The following is a 25,751-nucleotide window of genomic DNA, read 5'->3' as shown; positions in this document are numbered from 1 at the left end:
ACCGCATGAGTGTGAGGTGGAAGCGACAGGCTTTCGTGAAACTCCGTCCTGATTTGGGAGTCGACCCGCTCGCGATAGCAGAACTCTCACTTTTTGTGGATGGGTCCTGCTATCGGGAGGGGGAAAATTTAAGGTCAGGATACGCCGTCGTACAGTGCAAACCTAACGGAGAAACACTAACAAGAAAGGCCGGACAATGCATGCAACCATGTTCGGCCCAGCTTGCAGAACTAATAGCACTAACAGAAGCATGCATAATAGCTAAAGATCGCACGGTTAACATCTTTACAGACTCTGCGTATGCGCAGGGCGTATGCCACCTATTTCGCGGCCATTTGGAAGGCAAGAGGCTTTAAGAAATCGGACGGCTCACCGATCCTTCACCACAAGCAGGTTGTGGCGCTTATTCAGGCTGTAAAGTTGCCCAAAAACATTGCTATCGTAAAGTGCCAGGCACACAGAAAAGACCTGTCCTTTGTGACGACGGGAAACAACGCGGCGGACGAGGCCGCGAAGGCGGCGGCTGCGGTGCCGTCCACGGCTGTTCTGATGTTTGCGGCCGAACTGACGACTGAGGTAACTGAGGATAATTTGAGTGATCTTCAGGACTCAGCCACGCAGGCCGAGAAACAGTCGTGGACGGAGAGGGGGGCTGTAAGGGGGGCAGATGGTCTGTGGAGGAGTCATAACGGTTTGATAGTCGCCTCCATCGATCTTCTGTCCTTAGTGATACCTGAGGCTCATGGTGTCGATCACTGTGGAAGAGCAGAGACCCTGAAACGAATCACGAAAATGGGATTTTGGTCCCCAAAGCTTCAGGCACAAATTGACGTTACACTAGCCAGGTGTTTAACATGCTTACAGGGCAATGTGCGCAAAGGAGTACCGACAGTGGCGGCTTACACACCCCTCCCTGAGGGACCATTCAGACATCTGATTATGGACTATACAGACATGATAACGCCAGTGCAGGGCAAACGATACCTCCTGGTAGTAGAGGACTGCTTTAGTCGCTGGATTGAGGCCATTCCATCTAAACACAAGAACGCGGACACAGTGATCAAGTTCCTGTGTCGCGAGGTCATTCCGAGATTTGGAATTCCCACGATATTACAAAGCGATAATGGCCGCGAGTTCATCGACAAGGTGGTTAAAGGGCTGATGCAGAAATTAGGTATAAGACAGCGCCTTTCCTGTGTCTATAGTCCCGGGTCGCAGGGGAAGGTGGAAAGGGCCAATCTGGTCATTAAAAACAAACTGTTGAAAATCTGTATGCAAACTAAGCTTAACTGGATTGATGCTTTGCCACTTGCTCTGATTAGAAGCAGCGTAAACCGCCAAACACAGCTAACACCGCATGAAATGCTTACAGGCCGCAGCATGCCAGCACCGCCATTTAGACACCTGGCTAGGGGCCCGGCATTAGATATTTTTGAGCAAGATCTGGGAAAATATCTTCAGCAAGTGACTAAAATACATGAAGCTGTGTTTCGACAGGAGCAGAGAAAGCGAAGGAGGCGGAGAAGGAAGCCACCAAACCGAGACTGATCCCTGGGGACTTGGTCTTCATAAAGGTCCACAAGAGAAAGTGGTCATCACCCCGGAGAGAGGGCCCGTACGAGGTGATCCGATCGACTGGAACGGCAGTCCAAGTCAAAGGATCAGCGACCTGGTTCCACTTCAATCACTGCATAAAGGCCAGCGGCGATCTCTTGGGGGATACAATCGATCGCAGTTATGCAGAACCCGACATGGAGGGTCCGAGACGGCAACTGGAAGGTGCAGTGCCTGCTGATGCTCCCGCAGATGTTGGCAGCAGTGTGCGGACGGTCGGCCGGGCACAACGACGTCATTAAGAACCGTCACGGTCGACCCGTCCTTGAGGATGACGGGTTTGAGTGGGTAGGAGTCCCACGGGGTCCCGCTCAGGCTCAAGTACCAGCAGACTTTCATGACCAGGCTCAGAATCAGGCGCCCCCTTTTCCCTCCATCGAGGAAGGGGGGGAGAAGATAAGACTACAACCAAACGGGGTGTTTCCCGTAGGACCGCAAGGGCATGTTTTTGATTTTGACCATTCCCCCGTTACAGGCGGGGATACTTACCATTATACTAACGAGCATCGGGTTGTGGGGGTAGATAGGAGAGTTGAGCCTGTCCCGAACCAATCACAGGGGACAGGGGTGAGGGGAAAAAGGGAGGTCAAGGACACTGAGTCGGAAGAGGTGGGGGGACAGGATATGTTCCAGAGGACAGCCGGAACGTTGAGGGACTCAGTGGGCTCACTCTGGGCCAGGTTGAGGGGTTTGCTTCCTTCCGGGGAACAAGATGGGGGCGACTATGACTATGACGAGGAAGACCCGGAGGCTGACCCGATGTATAGGGCGGCTTTAGGGAATGAGTGGTTTAAGTGGGTCCAGTACACGAGCGCGCAGAATCAGATAGAGGATTGTTATGTCTGCTCCAAGGCACGTCCGGATAGGCTGCTGGTGAAGGGCACGAAGTTCAGTTGGGCTCAGTGTGACAGGGACGCAGAGGCATGGGAGGGGCCCCATAATAGTCGCCCTTGGTGCGAGGCAGAGTGTTTGGGGTTTCTCGGCTCTAGTCGTTTTAAGGCGGCAGGAAACGTCACGGATTTCAAGGATGTCACTATGCGGGAACGGTGTAGGAAATTGGATGTACGTGTGCAGGGGGTAGCGACGGGGTTGCCAATACCCAGAGGTGTCAAACTATGGCTGACCAAGGATTTCGAGTGCTTGCAAAAGGAGGGGACCCGGGATGTAGGGGAGGTGGCAGAGGGGCGGTGCACTACTATTTGGAGCATCACGACTAACTGTACGAAAGAAGGAAAGTGTGGACACGGGGTCGTGTTAAAGGGAGTGGATACCAACCCACGGCCTGTAGCTTGCCCTTTTCATGTCCAGGATATGGCACTGGCGGACCAATACTGGCTCTGCGGCGGTAGGAGGTTGAGGAATACACTTCCTTTAGATTGGTCAGGTAGATGTGCCCGGGTTCAGGCGATCATGCCAATGGTGGTCCTACCATTATCAGTGACGGAAGGACCTTCTGAGTCTCCTATCTCTCGAACGAAGCGTAGCTACAAGGCAGACCCAAGGGTGTATCTGGACAGCATAGGACAGCCAAGGGGCATTCCAGCCGAGTTCATGGCTAAGAATGAGATTGCGGCAGGGTTTGAGTCTATTCTGCCATGGATATCGGTCAATAAGAACACCGGGTGGATCAACTATTTGTTTTACAATCAGCAGCGGTATCTCAATTACACCGAGGAGGCGTTGGATGCAATGGGGGACCAGATGCACGCGACCAGTACGGTGGCGTGGCAGAATAGACAGGCTCTGAACTGGTTAATGGCGGAGAAGGGTGGAGTCTGTTCCATGTTTGGACAGTACTGCTGCACATTCATTCCGACGAATGTGGGGCCAGGGGGAAAGTTCTCCGAGGCCATGGCTAAGCTGAAGGATTTGAGGGAGGAATTGAGGGGGAATTCTGGCCGGAATGAAGAATGGTGGGGGAGTGGGGTGTTGGAAAGATTGGGACAGTGGGGAAGCATAGTGATGCAGACGGGGATATCCATCGGGGTGGCAGGGTTGATATTGGTTCTCCTTTTCTGTTGTGGTATGCCTCTCTTGGGTAGGCTGGTAACTTCACACGTAACGAGCCAAATGCTGATGGTGGGACAGAAAGAGATTGAGCCACAAATCGGGCCATATCCTCAGCTTTATGCTGCCTTAGAGGGAGACGAGGGGATAGAGGATTAGGGGTATGGTGAGGTAGGGACATTTTCTTTTTGTTGGTTCTTTCCTTTAAGAGTGACGGGGGATGGTCTGAGCGCAGTTTTGTTGGTTTATTCCTTTAACTAGGAATTTTAGTCTGATTTTCTAATGATCCTTCGGCATAGAGATTGCAACCATTGAAAATCATTGCATTGTTTTTTATTTTTTTATTATTTTTTGTTTATTTTACTTGTGGTCCTGGTCAAACCGGAATGGGAAGGGGCATCGGCAGAGTGTCGGTTCTGAGCCTGAGGAAGCATTGAGAAGAAGTGGTCGGGGGATCGGTTCTGGGGACTGGAGGGACAAAAGGGGGGGGCTAACGCAGTGGGCAAGATGGGCACCTCCCGTCGAAGATGGGGGGACACGTGGTGAGGTCGGTACCAGCGCCTCCCGTCCAGGCATGGGGACATGCTTCTACGAGGACTGGAGGTGTGGCGTGGTGGTTGCTGTATTGGCAAAATGTGACTTTTGGCAATACGGTGAGGAGACTATGGCGTGGGCATGGAAGGGGGGCTGAGCGATGGACACTGGGACTCAATGTTATGGAAGAGACAATGTCATTTTTTTTTTGGGAGGGATGTTCTATGTTTAGTTCTGACGGTCAACTTCTCCTTTCCCTGATGAGAGTCGCGGTTTCCGGCCGGAACTGTGGCTCATTTGGTAAGCGGTGGAGGTTGGGGGGATTTGTCTGTCAGGTTAGGATTATAAATTGGGGTATTTTTTTTTTTTTTTTGATGTTTTATTATTACTCTTGTTTTGAGCGGTTTTGTGTTTATTGTGAGAACGGTAGTCAGCCTTTGTTGGTCCGTTAGGGGTCCAGTGAATGAAGTAAGGTTTCTTGTTTAGTTAGACGTTCACATTTTCTTGGTTATATGATTTGGGTGGGACTAGGGATGGCCCCAAATGGGGGAATGTTGGGGAAAATGTGTATACGAGGGTGGAGGTAGGAAAGGGGTTAGTCTTGACTAGTTTAATATAGGTCAACTAGCAGGGCTCAAAGACACTAGGGCGACAGTCTGGCTGATGTTCTTAAATCAGCCTCAAGATAGCAGATGGACATTTCAGTACATCATATCGTGTGTTCTAATCTTGTGTCTTTTCTCTCTTACACACATACACAGCACACACACAGACACAGCACACACACACAGACACACACAGTCGCACAGACATACACACCGACACACACACACATTCCCTGTGTCACAATACACACATACAATACACACACGTCTGTACACAGACGCACACACACACAGACACACACACACATACACACACACACACACAAACACACATATCTCACTCTCTCTTCATGTTCTTAATGTTTTACATCATATCGTGTGTGGATATCATATCTTGCTTATCTCTCCTCATGTTCTCTCTCTCTCCAATGTTAAATCTACGTATCATCTTAATGTACGTCATGTCAGATCTGACATGATGTGACACGTCATCATATCTGTCATGGGGGCAGGACTGAGAGGGGATTTAGGGACAGGCAAAGGGTTCCAGGACAGAGTGTTTTTGTTCAAGCTGTGGCGATCATCTTTGACCCATAGCTCTTGCTGTTAACGAACTTCTTTTCTTAAATAAATTACCTATTTGTTACAATTGGAAATATCGTCTCCTGCTGTGTCAAACAACCTTTCCACAACAGTGGCAAAAAACGTGATCGGGGCATCCCTAGTTCGTTTTGTTACCCTAAAACTACCTGGTGCAGCTTTAATATTTTGTATTCCTCCCAGCCATAATAATAATAATAATAATGTCTTGAATTTATATAGCGCCTTTCACACACCTTTACAATAAAAGGGGGAGAGGATAATGGTGACCTAAACTAAGAAACAAAATGCAGAACAGAAGAAAAACGGAACAAAAGAAAATGGAACAAAGCAGAATGAGGGTGTCTTCTCATTAGCAACGGGTGCTCCGCTCCGTCCTCGCTCCGTCCTTGAGTGCAAACTCCCCCCTCCCTCTCCCCCCTCTGGTTTGCGTACACACTGCAGTCTTGGTTCGCTCCCAGGCAGGCACAATTGAGGAGAGCAACTCTCTATAGTCTATATATTCCTGAATGAACCAAAACAGTTACACAGTTTTGCTGTACCTCGGGAAGTAATGTACCAGCTGCTACACGATGGGTTAGATACAGGCGGGATTTTGGATACTTTTCCTACACTAAAAACATGGCCATGCCGCGCGCTAACCACATAGATTACAGACAGATGGACAAAACATAACGAACAACGTAAAAGATAATTGCATATATACTTGATCGCTATAGTCCTGCTGAACACAACTAGTCACAACGTCGGGCTCCCTTGCTTTGGATGGGCTAACCGGCCACATTACTGTGGGTAGTGATTAAACAACGGAGGGATCACTGGTTGGTTTTGGCCGATTATGCTGTCCACTTTTGCTGTCCACAGGCAGCAGGACCGGACGGCATCCCCGGCCGCGTCCTAAAAGTCTGTGCCGACCAACTGGCCCCGGTATTCACCGACATCTTCAACCTGTCCTTGGAACAGGCTGTCATCCCCACCTGTCTGAAGAAGTCCACCATCATCCCTGTACCCAAAAAATCTACGCCCGCTTGCCTCAACGACTACCGCCCTGTAGCCCTCACCTCCATAGCCATGAAGTGCTTTGAGAAGCTAGTGAAGGGCTACATCTGTTCCTCCCTCCCCATCAACCTGGACCCTCTGCAATTTGCATATCGCCCCAACAGGTCCACGGAGGACGCCATAGCCCATGTGCTGCACACAGCAGCATCACACCTGGACAAGAGGCAGGGGAACTATGTGAGAATGCTGTTCATCGACTACAGCTCAGCATTCAATACCATAGTCCCCTCCAAACTCATAGCCAAGCTCAGGGACCTGGGCTTGAACTATGACCTCTGCCAGTGGGTCTTGCACTTCCTGACGGGCAGACCCCAGGTGGTAAGAGCCGGCAACTGCACCTCCTCATCCATCACGCTCAACATAGGGGCCCCCCAGGGCTGTGTTCTGAGCCCCCCCCTCTACTCCCTGTACACGCATGACTGCGTAGCACAGCGGAACAACAACACCATCATCAAATTTGCTGATGACACAGTAGTGGTGGGCCTGATCTCTGCCAACGACGAAAGGGCCTACCTGGAAGAGGTAGAGAACCTGTCACAGTGGTGTCAGGAGAACTGCCTCTCCCTGAACGTCAGCAAAACAAAAGAGATGATTGTGGACTTCAGGAGGTCGGGGGTCAAGGACTACAGCCCCCTCAGCATCGACGGGGCACCGGTTGAGAGAGTGAACAGTTTCAAGTACCTCGGAGCCCACATATCCGAGGACTTGACATGGACCACACACATTGACAGTGTTGTGAAGAAGGCACGACAACGCCTCTACTTCCTCAGGCGCCTAAGGAAGTTCCAAGTCAGTCAGAAGATCCTTAGGAACTTCTACTCATGTACAATAGAGAGCATCCTGACCGGCAACATCACCTCCTGGTTTGGGAATAGCACTGCACAAGACCGTAGCAGACTACAAAGAGTGACACGTTCAGCCGAACGCACAATTGGAGGGGGGCTTCCCACCCTCCAGAACATTTACAACAAGCGGTGCAAGGGGAAGGCTAAGAGAATTATTAAGGACTCGAGCCACCCGAACAACTGCCTTTGAACTGCTGCGGTCAGGCAAGCGATACCGGAGTCTTAAGGCGAGCACAGAAAGACTCAGAAGAAGCTTCTATCCCCAGGCCATCAGGCTGCTAAACGAACAATAATCACTATGCAACAACCATCAAATGCACACAGCACACACACCCACACGCACACACTCACTCAAACAAACAACACACTGCAGCACCCACTCTCCACACTTTAGATCACACAAACACACTTACACTTTATATTTATTGATAAAGGATTTGCACTACAACTCGTACACCTACTGTGAATTGTACCTAAATTGCACCTCGTCCCATTTCTCCATTTCTGCCTTGCACTATATAGTATTGTATATTAGTACACTGCACAGTATTGTATATTGTATGGTAACTACGTCTATTCTGCATCGAACATTGTACATATGTCTAAACTGAACACTGTGACCTCATTTTTTTACTTCTAATTTTACTATGTTATTTTATTTCATACTTATCTTGTCTTGCACAGTCTCTGGAGCGCAACAGTAAGAAGCATTTTGTATAAAAGTATTCTGTACTTCTGTATGACAACTATTAAAGAAACTTGAAACTTGAAACACTGCATCAAACCACGGAAAATATATTGAAGCCTCATCTTCTTCACTTTTAGCTCGACATTGTTGACTGATCTGTTGTACCCATGCACGCACATTTTCTAATAACAGCATTATTAGACCAGCACGTCCAACGAAAGACGTGCTGGTCGCGCTGGAGAAAAGAAAAGATGTTGCGTTTGTCTTTTACGTGTTATTTGTTAAGAAAAATACATCAGTCTAAATAAATGCATAAATACATCAGTCTAAATAAATGCATAATGTATAGCAATGGCAAAATAGCTTGGGCTTGTAACGTGGCTTCATCTCGAAGTTTTCATCAATCCACTGAGCCGTGAGGCTCAACATGCTTGTTTGGTTGAGGTCTGAACTCGCCAAATTGCCCATAAATATAGTTTTTGTGGGTACTATTGTCCAGTTGTTGCTCTGTTTTTATCTGCCCAAAATTTAAGCAAGCATGAAAGCATTACAGGTTTGTTTGCACACCACGCCCCGCTCCGTCGTCGGGGACGCTGGTGCGCGTCCCCGACAACGTACCAAGGTATCCCATAGCATAGACGTACGTAGCAAGGTATCCCATCTCTCCATTACCATAAATGGCTCAGAGGTGGAGATGGTGAGCAGTTATACATTTCTTGGGGTCACTATTTCAAATGACCTGAGCTGGCACTCCAATACCAGAACCATTGTTAAAAAGTCCCAGCCACGTCTTTTCTTTCTTAGGAAACTGAAAGAGTTCACAAATAACAGGGTGATTCTACACAACTTCTATCGCTGTGTGATTGAGAGCGTTCTTACTTCCTCCTGTACTATATGGTTTGGTAACATTACAGAAGAAATCTCTGAACAGAATTGTGCGTCTCGCACGCAAGACAATCGGGGTTAGCCTGCTGCCTGCCAGCTCTAGAAGAGATCTATGGTGCCAGGCTGCTTTCCCGTGCCTCTGGCATTATCAACAACCCCTCTGGTCACCCAGCCGCAGGCCTCTTTGCCCCCCTCCCGTTGGGCAGACGCTACCACTCTATCACATGCTCTACCTCTCTGTTTACTAAGAGTTTCTTCCCCAGTGCTGTGCGCAGCCTGAATAACTCCAAAGGCTAGATTTGTATATTATCCTATTTTGTTTTGGTGTGTTTATTAGTCAGGTTGTGGAAGTGCTGTTTCTGTGCGTCTGTGCATCATGCACTTTGATTATATTTTTACTGTAAATTGTGCCTATGCATTATGCACTTTTTTTTTTTTTTTTTTTTTTTTTCCTCCGATTTTCTCCCATCCCAATGTTAGTCGTATGCCAATTCCCAGTCCCTTCCTGGTCGCTGCGCTTTACCCCCCACAGTCAGATCATTTGGGAGAGTGGAGGCTACCACGTGCTTCCTCCGACACACGTCCAGCCAATCACCGCTTCTTTTCACCTGGCAGCGCGGATTCTCATTGAGAGGGTGTAGCGTGTGGGAGGACCACACTATCCCCCTCACGTCCAATCCACGCTTAGCAGGCGCCCCGACCGAACTGTAGGAGTCGCTGTTTACAACGACCCGGACCCACCCCGCCAGCTTCTCCCACCCTCTGATACAGCCAATTGTATCAGTGCAGACGGCCAGCCAAGCTGGTGACAACCCCGGAGCTGTGAGCTGGATTCGAACAGGCGAACCAAGCTCACAGCTCCGGGGCTGGTGACGAACGCAATCTCCGCTCGACCACCTAACCGCCTCGCATTATGCACTTTTAGGGGATGTTGATATCAACTTTAGCATTTGTACTTTTATACTGTTTTTACATATTTCTTTCTGTACTGGTTCTACTCTGCTCCTGTTTTGGATTACACAGTGTTTGCTCTGTACCTGTATTCCAATGTGGATTCGTCCATACATGGCAAATAAAAATCTCGACTCTGACCCGAGACCACCTATTCCAGCGGTCCCGTCTTGGACCGAATCAGCGTCCCCGGTGACAGGGGGGAGCGTTCTCATCACACCCTATTTTGGTGCGATCGTGCTCCGATTCGACCCCGAATGGCTAGTGTGAAAGCCCCCTGAATTGGATACTCGGGAGCATCAGAGACCATAGGCCTGGGTGAAGAGATGGGTCTTCAGCAGGTTTTTGAACTGGACAACAGAATTTGCATTGGGGATGTCCATGGGGAGGGAGTTCCAGAGGGTGGGGGGCATCCACACTAAAAGCCCTGTCCCCGAAGGTCCATAACCTGGCTTGTGGGATGGTAAGCAAGCCTGTGTCAGAGGAGCGGATATACCGGCAGGGGGTGTAGTAGGTGTGGAGAAGGGTCGGATGGGTATTGAGGGGCGGTGGTGGTGTGTAGGGATTTATGTCAGCAGGAGGATTTTGAAGGTGACACAAGATTTTACAGGAAGCCAGTGGAGGTGAATGGGGGTGCGGGTGATGTGCTGCCAGGGTTTGTTGCGGGTGAGAACCCTGAGTAATATTAATCCTCTCCCCTCTCTCTCTCTTTCCCAGTGAGTGACGGACTCCAGATGCGTCCTCAGTATGACGGCATGGTGCACTGCATGAGGAGCATCTGGAGGGTGGAGGGCGTCCGGGGACTCTACCAGGGAGTCACACCCAACATCTGGGGAGCAGGGGCCTCCTGGGGACTGTACTTCCTGTTGTGAGTACTAGATATGATGATATGATATATAGAGTTGTTCCGATACCGATACCAGTATCGGAAATGCCTCAGATACTGCCTAAAATGCTGGTATCGGTATCGGCGAGTACGCCGAAAGTCTAGCCTCTGATCCCATATGACGTAATTTATCAACAACACGTGCGGTCTGCTGAGAGCGAGCATTATAAAACAAACGTGTTTTTAATAGACTGTGAATTAAAGTGTCAATGCCATTTGTCATTTTAACAGCAGATACTTTCTTAATTGACATCGTCCCGGCAGAGCGGGGCTTGCTGGTGTTATTAGCATTAGCTGAAGCGCTAGCTGAAAAGCTAGTTTTATCTTTAACGTTACCTTGGCTAAAGTTGGGGCTATTCATAATCCAGCAATAATGGCTGCAGACTTGCAAGCAAAGTACAGCAAGTTGGCAAATGAGTATTCCAAGGTAAATCACTTTTTCACCAGTAAGTTACTGGCAGTAACGTTACATTGTCTTTCCATCTAACGTTAGCTCACGCTAATGTGGCTAACCTAAAGTGTCGTCGCTGATCGACCTCTCGCACGCAATTAATGACATGTTGCGACAGCCATACCGGTGACAATGTTTAGCTTTTAGTGCCAAAGGATAAGAGTCTGAGGCGGAGTCTCAAAAGAGAATGTTGAATATTTATTTTGCATCGAAAATCACAACATACATGTTACTACTAGCCAGAGCCTCTGCAGACTGGATAGCAAGTGCAACAGCGTCCGTGCGGAAACAATGTCCCAACAACCTTTCCGTGGGTGAACTCATTGAGCATAGTTAATGATACTAATACTAATCTATACAATCACCTGTTGTTGAATAAATACCATTACTTAGTTTCTAGTTATTACTAAAAAACAGTATATATAAAACAGTATCTGTAGGTGTAAAAAAAAATTATAATAGTTTTATAATTTATATAATATACTTTTATTAAAAAAAAAATTATGTATGCACTGGTATCTGTTCAGTATCGGTATCGGCCGATACCCAAAGCTTAGGTATCGGAATCGGATCGGGAAGGAAAAAATGGTATCGGAACATCTCTAATGATATATTTGCATTTATAATGCGCCCCCCAGCCAATTTTTACATCGGTCCGGGGCGCAGCCTGGGGAAAAGAATATGAATAAATGGACAGGACAAAGAAAATGGAACCAGGCAGACAGACGGAGAACATAAGAACATAGAGAACCTCAGACACGCAACAGCAAAGTAACTCAGTGATCATCCAGAGCGAAAAGGTGGGTTTTAAGCAAGGTCTTGAATGTCTGTACGGTGTTGGCAGACTTGATCTTGAGAGGGTATCCAGAATAGGCTATTGGTGTGCATGTGAACACACTTACTGGGTTTTATTCCAACTCTCCCAGTCATCATAGATGGGATAACTGGAAGTGTCGGAATCACTGAGTGCTAGATGGGATGACTGGGAGAGTCGGAATAAAACCCAGTGAGTGTTCACATGCACACTAATAGCCTATTCTGGATACCTGAATCATATCCCGGTTAAGATGTTGTGGGGGCAGGGCGGCTACGTGGCGTAGTGGGCAAGGCGCTCACCACGAATGCGGAGACGCTGGGCTCGCCTGTTCGAGCCCAGCGCTCCACATTGCTTTCAGTTTAGCTGGTTGTTCATACTAATACACATTGGCCGTATTAGGGGGTGGGAAACTGATGGTTGGGGATCGGGCGTTGTGGACAGCGACTCCTACAGGTTGGTTGGTGCGCCTGCGCAGTAGAATCAGGAAGTGTCGGGGGCAGCGCGAGCCTTGTCACGTTTTAGACTCAAACGTGAAAGTTGTAAAAGATACTTAAAGATATAAGAGATGAAACACTTTTGAAGGTATTTATTATAAAAAGTTTAACAAGCAATGTAATATAAAAGTGAATAAGCAAAGTATTTATAAAAGGTGAATATAGCAAGGTACAATTGAAATATAGATTGTTACAACCGGCCGGTCGAGTATATAAAAGAAAGGAAAAAACAGTCAAGTCCTTTTGTGGGTCCGTCCAGTCTAGTCAAAGCAGAGAAGTAAAAGAAGTGAAGTCCAGTCGTTTCTCTGTCAGGGTGTTTTATTGGCCTCCTAGTCCAGTGTGTGTACGTGGTGTCTCTCCTGAGTGCACGTTCTGTGTCTATTGGTCAGCCTGTATGTCCGCCGTGCATGAGTGCGTGGAACGCACATTTACGTGCAAGTTTGTGCGTGTGTGTCTCTATGATAACGATCTGTGATTAATGGAGACTGGAATATGTGACCAGTGTTTGACCTGGTCGTATATTAGTTGGCTTGTGGCATTTTGTCATAATGAGTTGCACTGTGTGCGCGTTGAGAGCGAGGGTGTGTGTCAGGGTTTCCGTTAGAAAAAATTGTTGTCGGTCTCCGTGACCTGCAAGATTTCAATCTACCGGACAAATGAGATTAATTCCGGTCATAGTTTAGAATAAAGAATGTCATCCTCAAGGCATGTAGATTTATAATATTATTACTTAAAACTAGGCTACTTTTGCGTATACAGTCATTAATTAATATATTCCAAATAAAATAAGTCCCTCGATACTCCGTGCTGCTGCTGACTTGAACTAAAATAGACCGCGTATGTGGGCAGTCGGTCCGACACTAAACAGTCTGTTATAATCACATTTTTATGAGCTAACGAATTCCGTTATATTGGACATTTGTATTAATTATATCAAGCGAAGAACTGAGAAAGCAGAGAGGCGGCAACATTATCGTGGTTTGCGTGACGACTCTCTCCACCTCGCAACAACTTATTTGCAAAGAGTATGGCGCTGCAGAGAAGCTCATTCAGCTGTTATTGGCTCTTTTCTGGGAACCGCACAACAGCGCCCCCCACCCAACATTGGCTGAAAATGGCCGAATTGGAGTACTGATGGAATACTGCATTGTGCCGTTGCCTCTCTGGCTCTGCAGCTTCACATGCACTCGCACACCCAGCACTAAGCTCTCGCTGACAACGTCGTTGTCATTATTAGAAGCAACGAGGAAACAAATGTAATGATCGTTTCGTTCATCGCATAGGCTATTTAATTTTAGCCTATTTTAATACAATTCAAATAATCAAATTGTGCTTAGACTCAGGGAATTATTTTCACCGGACATTAAGACCGGAGATATTAAATAAGTCGGACTTCAACAGATTTTGCCGGTCAAAAACCGGTAATTACCGGCTAACGGAAACGCTGGTGTGTGTGTGTGTGTGCTTTGAGGGTGTGGATGTGTGTGTGTGTGTGTAAGCTTGTCCTATGTGTAAGTGTGTGTGTATGGCCTGCACCAAGCAGGTCACTGATAAGGATAGAGAGAGAATCCCAAGGGAACCAGGCCCTGCACAGTGAATGTCTTCTGTTATAAATCTACATGATTATACATGTAGAATGTCTCTGCTATAAACTTATGATTATACATGTCATATTTCAACAGCCTCCCACGCGTTACTCCTCGCCACTGAGTGATCGAGCTGCGCAGGTGAAAAGATGCGACTGCTGTTACCTCAAGTGCCGGAGGGGACTTGTGCTATGTATGACTTAGTCCACATTGCAGCCGGCTTGTGGGAGGCAAGAAACAGCGTTCTTGACAGGGGAGGGTTGAATTGGATGATACGAAATTGGGATGGGAGATAATATAGAAAATGGGAGAAAAAGTGGATAAAAAAAAAAAGATGTTGTGGGGGCGACAGTGGCTTGGGAGGTAGAGGTAGAGCAGTCGTCTGGTAATCCGGAGGTTCCCGGTTCGATTCCCGGGAAGCATGTCGAAGTGTCCTTGAGCAAGACACTTAACCCCTAACTGCTCCCAATGAGCAGGTTGGCACCTTGTCTGAGTGAATGGGTGAATAAGTTGTGAAGTGCTTTGGATAAAAGCACAATATAAATGCAGTCCATTTACCATTTGTACTGCTCCTAATGCATTTTTTTTATTATCATAAGAAAAACTAATATACTGTGATATTCATTCATTCAAACCTTTTATTCTCAAAGGACAATTGAGGTCACCCCCATTTTCAATGCATACATTTACTTCAATATATACATGGTGATACAATAAAATAAATTTACATGGTAAACTTATACATACAGTAGAGATGAAGAACACCATATCACTTATAAAGTGCACTAATATCTAATAAGTAAAAAAACGGTTACAGACTGTTGCAGGCAGGCCTGCAAGTAAGCCTCTAAACTTCCCCTGCGTTATATAGGTAGTTTTATCTTCAGCGAGAGCTGGAGAGAGTTCCATGTAGTAGGGCCACTATAATGAAAGGCTGATTTTCCAAGTTGGGTCTGTAATACGGTGAACTTCCAGTGTAAGCCAATCATTTGAGCGTGACTGAGCCAAATTAGTGAGATAAGGAGGTAATTTCCTGTTATACCAATGTCATATCTGCCAGAGAAGACCAACCCACTTTCTCATAAGATGCAGTGGTGTGTATCATATCCGTCACCAGTGATAAATCCAAGAGGGAAATTTGACACTGCAAATCACATTAAACATTTAGACGGAACAGGTCACGAATAAGAATAACAAATCAAATTGCCTAAGATAAGAATAGAATAAAAATGGAATAAAATATACAGTAAATAAATACAGTAAAAATATACTGAAGTCTACAGTAGGTGTAATATTGCACAGTGCTGTTTCAAAAGTAAGAGTCCAGGAAGATGGTAACTGTCACTCTGCGCTCAGTGATGCAGTGAGGCACAGTGATGCATTGTATAGTCTGATGGCTGTTGGAATGAAGGACTTCCTGTGCCATTCAATGCTGCATTTAGGTAGTGTGAGCCTAGCACTGAACATGCTCCTCCTGTCGGCCAACAAGTCTGTGTATAGTGGGTGGGAGGGGTTTTCCCTGATGGCCTGGAGCTTAGCAAGGCTCCTCTTCTCCGCCACCCTCGCTAGGGAGTCCAGCTCCACCCCAACCATACTACTGGCCTTCCTGACCAGCTTATTCAGCCCGTTTGTGTCCCCTGCTCTCAGTCTGCTGCCCCAGCAGGTCACAGCGTACAAGAAGGTGCCCGCCACCACCGACTCATAGAACATCCTCAACATCCTTGTACAGACATTGAAGGATCTCAGCCTTCTGAGGAAGTAGAGTCGGCTCTGGCCCTTCTTGTACAGTGCCTCTGCATGTTTTGACCCGTTCAGTTTGTTGTCGATGTGCACACCGAGGTATTTGTACTCCTCAACCATGTCCACATCGACTCCCCTGATGGAAACGGGGGTCACAGGTAGAGTTGTTCCGATACCGATACTGGTATCGGAAAAGCCGCCGATACTGGCTAAAATGCTGGTATCGGTATCGGCGAGTACCCTCTAATGCTGCGCTCCGATACCATATGACGTAATTTATCAACAACACTGTGGTCTGTTGAGTAAGCATTATAAAACAAACGTGTGCTTAATCGATTAAAGTGTCGATGCCATTTGTCATTTTAACAGCAGATACTTTCTTAAATGTCATCGTCCCGACAGAGCGGTGTTGACGGCGAGCTCATGGGTTCGCTTGGTGGCTGGTGTTATTAGCATTGAACGGCTAACCGAAAGCTAGCTTTAACATTACGTTGGCTAAAGTTGGGGCTATTCATATAATCCAGCAATAATGGCTGCAGACCTGCAAGCAAAGTACAGCAAGTTGGCAAAGGAGTATTCCAAGTTAAATCACAATGTCACCAGTAACGTTACAGTCTTCTATGGTCTTCCCATATACCGGTAGCTCATGCTAGCTAACGGTAACGTCGTCATTGCACAATTGCACGTCGCGTACACAATTAATGACATGTTGCGGACAGCCATATCGGCGACAATGTTTAGCTTTTAGTGCCAAATGATAAGAGTCTGAGGCGGAGTCTCAAAAGAGAATGTTGAATATTTATTGTGCAAAAATCAAAACAGATCCGACTGCTACTGAACGGAGCCTTGTAGACAGACTGAGTAGGGTATATCTGCAGAGCCAGTGGGTAGCGAGTGCAGCAACGTATAATGTCCGTGTGGATCATTGGAGTAGGGTATATCTGCAGTGCTGAAGCCCCATACTCATTGATTAATGATACTAATACAAATCTATACAATCACCTGTTGTTGAATAAATACCATTACTTTCTAGTTATGACTAAAAAACAGTATATATAAAACAGTATTTGTTAAAAAAAAATTATATTTATAAAAAATGTATATAATATCGTTTTTATTTTTTTTATGTATGCACTGGTATCGGATAAGTATCGGTATCGGCCGATACCCAAAGCTTAGGTATCGGAATCGGATCGGAAAGGAAAAAATGGTATCGGAACATCTCTAGTCACAGGTGCACTCCTCCTCCTCCCCAGCTCCACCACCAGTTCCCTGGTCTTCGCCACATTTAGCTGCAGGTGGTTTTTATCGCACCATGTGACGAAGTCCACTACCAGTTCCTGGTATTCCCTCATCACCGTCCTTTATACATCCCACTATTGCAGGTCATCAGAAAACTTCTGAAGGTGGCAGGACTCTGACCGATAGTGGAAGTTGTTGGTGTAGACTGTGAAGAGGAAGGGAGAGACTGTCCCCTGCGGGGCCCCGGTGTTGCTGACCAGTCTGTCTGACACACAGCTCCGTAGGCGCACGTACTGTGGTCTGCCCGTCAGATAGTCAAACACCAGGGGTGCCTCTACCTGCATCGCCTCCAACTTCTCACCCAGCAGCCCAGGCCTTATGGTATCAAAAGCACTGGAGAAGTCAAAGAACATGACTCTCACAGTGCTCCCCGGCTTGTCTAGGTGTGTAGGCCTGGTTCAGCAGGTAGATGACGGCATCCTCTACCCCCAGTCGGGGCTGGTAGGGGAACTGGATTCGGTCTAGGTGGGGTTTGATCACCGGGCGGAGTTGCTCCAGGACTAACCTCTCCATGGTCTTTAAAGTTTATTATATGAGAGGTTAGAGCCACAGGCATGTAGTCCTTGGAAGTGCTGGGACGCGGGCACATAGGGACAGGGACCACACAGGAGGTTTTCCACATTGTCGGGACTCTCTGCAGCCTCAGGCTCATATTGAATATGAGCTGGAGCACATCACACAGCTGAGAGGCACAGGTTTTGAGTATGAATGAATGAATGAGAACTTTATTTAACAGATTGCAGAATGGGTACAATACAGTACGGCTCAATACACACAATTGTTAAGGGGATGCAGACCAGAGAAAGATGTTTGTCTTGTTTACATCAGGGTCCCCATTTTCAATTCATAGTGAAGTACCTTTGGGCTCACCCCATCAGGACCTGCAGCCTTGCCTGCGTGTAACTTGCTCAGCTGTGTACTCTCCTGGTCTGCAGAGAGCCACACTGTGGGGGTCTCAGGTGTTTGGGGGAGGAGCGGGTCTTTGAGCCGCGGGGGGCAGACAGACTGCACCATAGATGCGGGGGTGGGCAGTTGGGGGTAGGGAGGGGGTTGGGCAACTGGAGTAGGGGGGGGGGGGGAGACACACACACACACAGACTAGCCAGGGCCGCCGTATAAAACCTATTGTAAAACAGGTTTAGCTCATTAGCCCGGTCTACATCTCCATCCACTCCCCTCCCCCCGCCAGTTTAATGCCGGTTATGGTCTGCATTCCAGTCCACACTTGTTTGATGATATTGTTCTCCAGCTGGCCTTCCAACTTCCTCCTGTATTTCTCTTTGCCCTGTCGGAGGTTGATTCTCAGAAGCCCCTGTACTCGTATGACCTCCTCCCTGTTGCCTGCCTTGAAAGCCCTCTTCTTCTCGTTCAGTAGGGCTTTAATGTCCTTAGTGACCCATGGCTTGTTGTTAGGGTAGCAGAATAAGCAGAATCTAGTGGTTTAAGAGTCGAATCAGCAGCATTTCTGTACATCACGTCTCCATAGTCCAAGACAGATCGAAAGACTGCTTCAATAACCCTCTTTCTACACATAATTGGGAAACTAGATCAGGGGTGCCCAACCTTTTTTTAAACCAAGATCTACTTTTTAATTTGCCACCTAGCCGAGAGCTACCAGCCCAAATTTGACCTACTCTCGGCTAGTATTAGTAGTAATAGTATTAGTAATACCCTTTCAATATGCACATGACATAAAATATTATATGGCATATAATATTTTCTGTCATGTGCATATTGAATGGGTATATAATGGAATATGATATTTTATATATCATTGTAACAGTGTAGTGTAGGAATTACAAGAATGACAAGACTAACTTCTACGTTGGGCATGCAGGCAGCATGACTCATTTATTTCACACTCTGCATACACACTGACAACACACACACACTCAATTCAATGGGCATGAGAAAACATATATGTTTACATTGCCAAAGCAAAAGTGGAACAATACAATCAAAACAAAAATTATATGTACAATTAACACATTGGGCGCCGGGCATTGTGCCCATCTTATACCACTCTCTCCCACCGTTAAAAACCTATGGAGATGTTTACCTTCTTTGCAGGGCTATAACTTTTTAAATTGTATTGCTATATTGACATTACTATGGCCCATTCAACATCGATTATCTATCGTTCAGGATGTGGGAACGTTATATTTTTTTCATTCATACATTGTTGAGAATATAAGTGTTTTTAATCTTTTCTGCTGTAATTCCAAAAACAGTACTTATAGGCCCTGAAGCATATATAGATTATCGATTGGCGTTTCTCTCCTATGCACGCTATATTAAAAAATTCAAATGTATATGATCGGCATTAGGCGGTATGACGGTATTACGGTATACCAGGGTATTTAGAAATCCAGACGGTATTGAAAATCAATACCGTCAAAATCACAGATGCGTTTCAGTATAATTACACTGAAACAGAGTTTTGACAGTGGTTGGTTATAGTGCACACACGCGCCAGCAAAGGGCGAGACCAGTCCTCACTAGTGGAGCGAGTGGATCACAACAGTGTTCACGTTTTACGGTAATGTTGCCACAGTGCTGTGAAAATACCGTAAAGCGGTGTGGTAACGAGAGTTGATGTGTGTGTTGTTGTGGAGCAAGCAAATAAACGGTAAAACATTACGTCGCAGTCCGGTGCGTTTTTGAATACACAATACTAACGTTACTAGTACTACGGTGCTGCAGGCTAACTGGCTACCATTCTGAGAGCTAACTGTTGTGTATGTGGATCACACCGGTGTTCACGTTTTACGGTAATGTTGCGACAGTGCTGTGAAAATACCGTAAAGCGGGCGAGCTCCCGTAGCTCACCGCGTATCTCGGCGCTATTTCGGCGTCGGGGACAACCGTGCTCGTCACGGATCTGGGGTACACGAGTTCGATTCCCGGACTCGCCGTATTTTCTCAGTGTCTTCCCCTACTCTACATCCTATTCAACCTGTTTCTGTTGGTCTGCTTGACCAGAAAAAGCGATAAACGCTAAAAAATGAAGTTTAAAAAAAAAAAAAATACCGTAAAGCGTTGTAACGAGAGTTGAGGTGTGTGTTGTTGTGGAGCAAGCAAATAAACGGTAAAACGCTACGTCGCAGTCCGGTGCGTTTTTGAATACACAATACTAAAGTAACGTTATTAGTACTACGGTGCTGCAGGCTAACTGGCTACCATTCTGAGAGCTAACGATAGTAGCACTAGATGCTGCGGGCTAACTGGCTACCATTCTGAGAGCTAACGATAGTAGCACTAGATGCTGCAGGCTTCTGGCTACCATTCTGAGAGCTAACGATAGTAGCACCGTGATTTGTTTACTTGGTAACACGGGTCCCCCCCCCCCCCCCCCCCGCTGATGAAAATGAAAGTCATACTGTATACCGGGGTATTATGTCAGCAAGGTATGACGGTGTGAAAAAAATTATACCGACCAAGCCTAATCGGTATACATTATGCTTCATCATGCGTGATGGAAAGGGGGGGGGGGGGGGGGGTCGTTTATAATTCCTTGATCGTCAGTAACGGCTTTATGTAGTATGGGTTGATATATTGATCAGACTGTTTGCAAACAAAGAAATGCACAATCGTGCTGTAAATAACGTTACTGTTCTCTTACCGTGCACCGATGAGACTGGAGGAGAAAGATCCCAATTATTCGACGCCAATCTCCTAGATCCACTTCCCGGTTTGCATGGCGCAATAAACGCCGAAATCATATCGATTATTGCGTTATGGCAGCGATCCATATGCACGCCAGTAGGGCTGACCTTCGAATTTTTTTGCCAATCGAAGCTTCGGGGCCGAGCTTCGATTTTAATTCGAAGCTTCGAATTAAAAAAAATATATAAATTTTCTTTTATTTTTTTTATTTTTTATGTTGTGGGACTTGTACAGCACTTTGGTAAACTTTGTTGTTTTTAAATGTGCTCTATAAATAAAGTGGATTGGATTAATGAATTAAGTAGCCCCTTTCGTGACTGTGACGCAGCCAACACGGCTGTGTGATTTAATTCAAGGTGGATCGCTGTTGTCGTTTGAACAACTTCAGATTTCATGGTAACTACCAATCCCCCAAATCAAGAATGTTTAAGATGAATGAAGTAAGATTTTGATTATTTGAAATATGGCCTGTGTAGACTAAACTATGCACAGAATTATGTCAGTCTACAAGGTCCGGCAATGTAGACCTTGTAGACTCCACTACAGACCAATTATCAGTGAATGTTCATGCATTTTTAAGAAGGGCTACTTCAAAAAAAAAAAAAAAAAAAATCACCAAAACATCTCAGTAGCACCTTATCTAAATGTTCTATTTCATATATGGAGATTCATATTTATTTATTGCATGCATTTCTACATTTTATTTCCTATTTTGTTTATTCATCCCCATATCTTTCTTTCTTATGTGTGGAATTCTACAAGGCATTTACATTCACATTTACATTTAGTCATTTAGCTGACGCTTTTATCCAAAGCGACTTACAAGTTCTGTACGACAGGTCATCAGGAAGGATACAACTCTATCAGCTGAGTAACAATATTCATCAAAGTGTTGCGTGTTACAGTGTAGGTTAGTTTATTAGGACAAGTGCATGACAGTAAGGTTAGTTAGGGTTAGATTTTTTTTATTTTATTTTTTTTATTTTATTTCAGATAATGGTTGAAGAAGTGCGTCTTTAGTCGACGGCGAAAGATTGGACGGGATTCGGCTGTCCTAACTGGGGTGGGTAGTTCATTCCACCATTGTGGGGCAAGGACTGAGAATAGGCGTGTAGGTGGTGTATATGTTTGAGGATGATATCCTTCAAACAGGCAATAGTGATGATATAATTTGGGCAGTGCTGAGCTGGGTTACTTTCCTCCAGTGTATTTGTCCCCCGGCCCCACCCAATGGCCCCATGCACACACACACACACACACACACACACACACACACACACACACACACACACACACACAGAAGTAAAAATAAAAATGTTGAAAAAAATTCATTGGAAAAAAAATTAAAATATTTTGTATTTATTTTTTTAAACTTTGATTTATTTTTTTAATGTTCGAAGCTTGTGCCATCGAACGAAGCTTCGAAGTATTTAAGACAGCCCTACACGCCAGTGTTTGTCTGTAGTCCCGTAACGAGATGTGACTGCCGGAGGAATTTCCTCGACGCACCGATGACAACATCCGGTTTTTGAGAGTGTAACTCACCCGACCATCCACCAGGCGGTGGTATTGAGGCGTTGCAGTCTCATTCAGGGTCCCGCTAGGGCACCGGAGGTTGGGTGGATGAATTATGAATGCCATGGTGAAAAAATTATATATTGGTCTCAAAAACGCTGTACAGCGATGTTGGCGGTCAACGCATGGCGGGCAATAACGCTGTACAGCGTTTTTGGCCCGGGTTGTGTTAAAAGGGAATAGGAATGACGTGTAAACAGAGCTGTCACATTGCAACTGACAACACAGTCAATTAAATTCAAAGAAAACATGTTTCCATTGCCAAAGCAAAAGTGGAATACAATCATAAAACAACTCTACAAAAAGGTCTGTCAACAGTCACTGATAGTTATCCTTTATCTTTTTTTGTTTGTAGAATTATATGTCATCCTGACTGTCTTGCTCTGAATTGTCAGCTGTATTTACAATGCAGTGCACTTTTCCATCAGTGAGTTTTCTTTTGCTTTTTTCAAAGTGATTCTGTGATCCACATGATTTGCACTGTTTCCCAAATGCTGGGCAATGTTCTCTGCCCCTTGGATGAGAGTTGCCACAGTATTTGCATGTAAAATCTGTGTCTCCAGTTCTGGGTGAATAGCTCCGTCTCCCTTGGTTATGCCTGACTTGTTGACTAGCAACGGCGTGAACAGCGTTGGCGCATGGGCTCGCTATCTCCATCGCTCTCACTCCCATATCAGCCTGTTCCGCTGCTCGGCACATTTCAATAGCAGTGATTAACGTGAGCCTTTTCTCTCTCAACAGTCTGCGTCTTATGCTCTCGTTTGCAACACCTAGTACAATTTTGTCACAAATCATTTCATCTCTTAGCTGCCCGTACTCACAGGTTGCTGCCTTTTCTCTCAGTCTGGTCACAAAACTGTCTATGGATTCGCCTTCCTCTTGTTTGCTGCTCCCGAACACGTACCTTTCATATGACGTTCTTCGCCGGTTTGAAGTACTTTTCCAACGTATTCAGTATGACTTTGGCATCCCCTTGATCCTGTTCGGTGAGATTCAGGTTGTGACGGTAAATGTGCCTGCATTCACTTCCCATCACACTCCTCAGAGTTGCAGCCTGAATGTTCATGTCCTTCTCGGTTATACCCGTAGCGAGTGCATAGTCCTCATATTCGGCACAGAATATGTCCCAGCTGATGCTCCAGTCGCCTGTGAAGCTCATCGGGGAGGGGGGTGGAATATTAACCGCCATGCTAGCTGAGTGACAATAGCCCAACGCTACTTGTCTCTGTCTCCGTAATGTTGTCTTCAGAACCGGAGTCTGACTGTGACATAGTCTGGACGTAAGTTCAACTACTTCTGACACCATGTTTGTGTGGATGTTTCTACGGCATGAATAGCGACAGACGCAAGTATCAAGTTCAGCGTCTGTAATCAAAGTGCTTCACATTCCTCTACATCCGGGGTATTCATGAAAACAACAAAAGCAAGCGATTGCCGATCGCCTTGATTTAACTAGACCCCGTAACAATGATTTTCCAAAATAATCTCGCGGTCTACTTGAAACCAGCCTGCGATCTACCGGTCGATCACGGTCGACTGGTTGGGCACCACTGAACTAAATCTATTCCTGTACAGGAAACCAATTTGTTGCCTCAATTTACTGGCAAGGTTGTCTATGATATTTAAACAAATGTATCCTCGTACCGTCCAAAATACAAAATATACTGTGATAAAAATACCCATACCGCCCACCCCTAATACAGCGTTTACATGTGTCAACTTATAGATGGAATACTGGAGTAAAATAATATCAGAATATGAATGTTGTGGCATTGGGGAAATGCCGTTTGGGGCAACACAACACTGACACCATATTTATTGTCCCAAGGGAGAGAGAAGAGTGTTAGAGGGGGATGCCTGGCCCCTGGTGAACCCCAAGGAAGGAGGGGAGGGGGGGGGGGGGGGGCAGCCAGTCCAGGCATGGTAAGGTACTTTTCGACTGTTCGTAGACAATTTCTTTCCTAACTTTCGAGATGGAGGTAAGAATAGAAACAGGGCAGTAGTGGCCTGGGTCTAATTTGCTGCCTTTTTTTGTGCAGGGGGGTCACTCTCGCAAATTAGAAATATTTGGGGACGTGTCCCTGTTTTTATGGAGAGGTTTATTATGTGGGTGATGACTGAGGTGATGGTGGCTGCTGAGTCTGAGGATTTTTTTTTAATCCTGATTTTTTTTCTATGTTTTTCTCCCCATCCCAATTTAGTGCCAATTCCCCCCCTCCCCTACCTGGTCGTTGTGCGCATGTTCCCCCTACTGGTCGGTACAAGGGAACCCTGAAGTCTACCACATGCTTCCTCCGACACATGCGGAGACAGCCAGTGGCTCTCTTTTCACCTGGCAGCGAGGACTCTCACTCTCATTGGTGAAGTGTAACGCGTGGGAGGTCACGCTGCCTTCACTACTTCCTGCCTTTCGCTGAGCAGGCGCCCAGACCTGACCTGTAGGCGTCGCTGTCCACAACGCCAGATTACCACCCACGACTTCCCTCCCACTAACTCAGCCAAATGAGTTAGTATGACGATCGGCCCAAGCCGCAGGCAAATGCTGACTCCGGGAGGCCTGTTGCTTCTTCCCAATCCAACAGTGCAAAAATGCTTCCGCATTCGTCACCGCAGGTACCGTAGTGGCGTGCGGTAATGCGCCTTTCATTTTCCTTCGCCCAGCGCCCAGGTGCGTGCACCGGCGGCGGCGTGCTCGCGAGGTGCCCGCGCATGCGCATGAGATCCCGCCTTGGTTCGACACGAGCGGAGCTCATTATATCCCAGTAACCGCCCCTTATTCAGTATCCAGAAATATAGCTCAATTGGCAAGACTGCATGGCTGTGGATCCTATGGCTCGTTGCTGGCGAGTTCGATTCCCTTCAATTTCTTTTATTTAATTTTTTTTAACGTGCATTCGGCATTCTTTCGCCGTTTCATTTCGCCGGTTAAGTTTAGGCATTGTTTCGGAGTTGGTTAAGGTTAGGCATTGTTTCGGAGTTGCTTAAGGTTAGAAGGGTTAAGTTTAGGCGCTGTTAAGGAGCTGGTTAAGGTTAGAGTTTGACTTAGATAATGGCAATATTTTTTAACGTGCGTTCATTTCGCCGGTTAAGTTTAGGCATTGTTTCGGAGTTGGTTAAGGTTAGGCATTGTTTCGGAGTTGCTTAAGGTTAGAAGGGTTAAGTTTAGGCGCTGTTAAGGAGCTGGTTAAGGTTAGAGTTTGACTTAGAGAATGGCAATAGACAGCCAGCCGAGGTTTCAAGTGATTCGTTGCAATGTACGCGGAAATGCCATAGCATTTGTCTAAGCGGGCCTGAAAAGAAAGGCGCTTTACCGTAGTGGCGTGCGGTGACGAATGCTTCCGCATTTTTGCACTGTTGGATTGGGAAGAAGCAACACGCCTCCGGGAGTCGAGACCGCAGCCTCTTGCATTGGTGACGAGCGTGCAATCTCCGCTACGCCACCGACC

General features: G+C 46.4%; 1 protein-coding gene across 1 annotated transcript in view; it reads left to right on the top strand.

Moving 5' to 3' along the window:
- The window catches only part of slc25a32a (solute carrier family 25 member 32a), a 91,951-nt gene that overhangs the window by 27,699 nt on the left and 38,501 nt on the right, over positions 1-25,751 (top strand). Inside the window, exon 2 of the mRNA XM_084313066.1 lies at positions 10,506-10,656. Within this exon, the coding sequence (XP_084169192.1) occupies positions 10,506-10,656 (151 nt within the window). The remainder of the gene's footprint in view (positions 1-10,505; positions 10,657-25,751) is intronic.

This window comes from Notolepis coatsorum (assembly GCF_963971535.1).
Source record: "Notolepis coatsorum genome assembly, chromosome: 4".
Lineage (NCBI taxonomy): Eukaryota > Metazoa > Chordata > Actinopteri > Aulopiformes > Paralepididae > Notolepis > Notolepis coatsorum.
The sequence above is the reverse complement of the archived record's forward strand: the minus strand, read 5'-3'. Positions and strand labels throughout refer to the sequence as shown.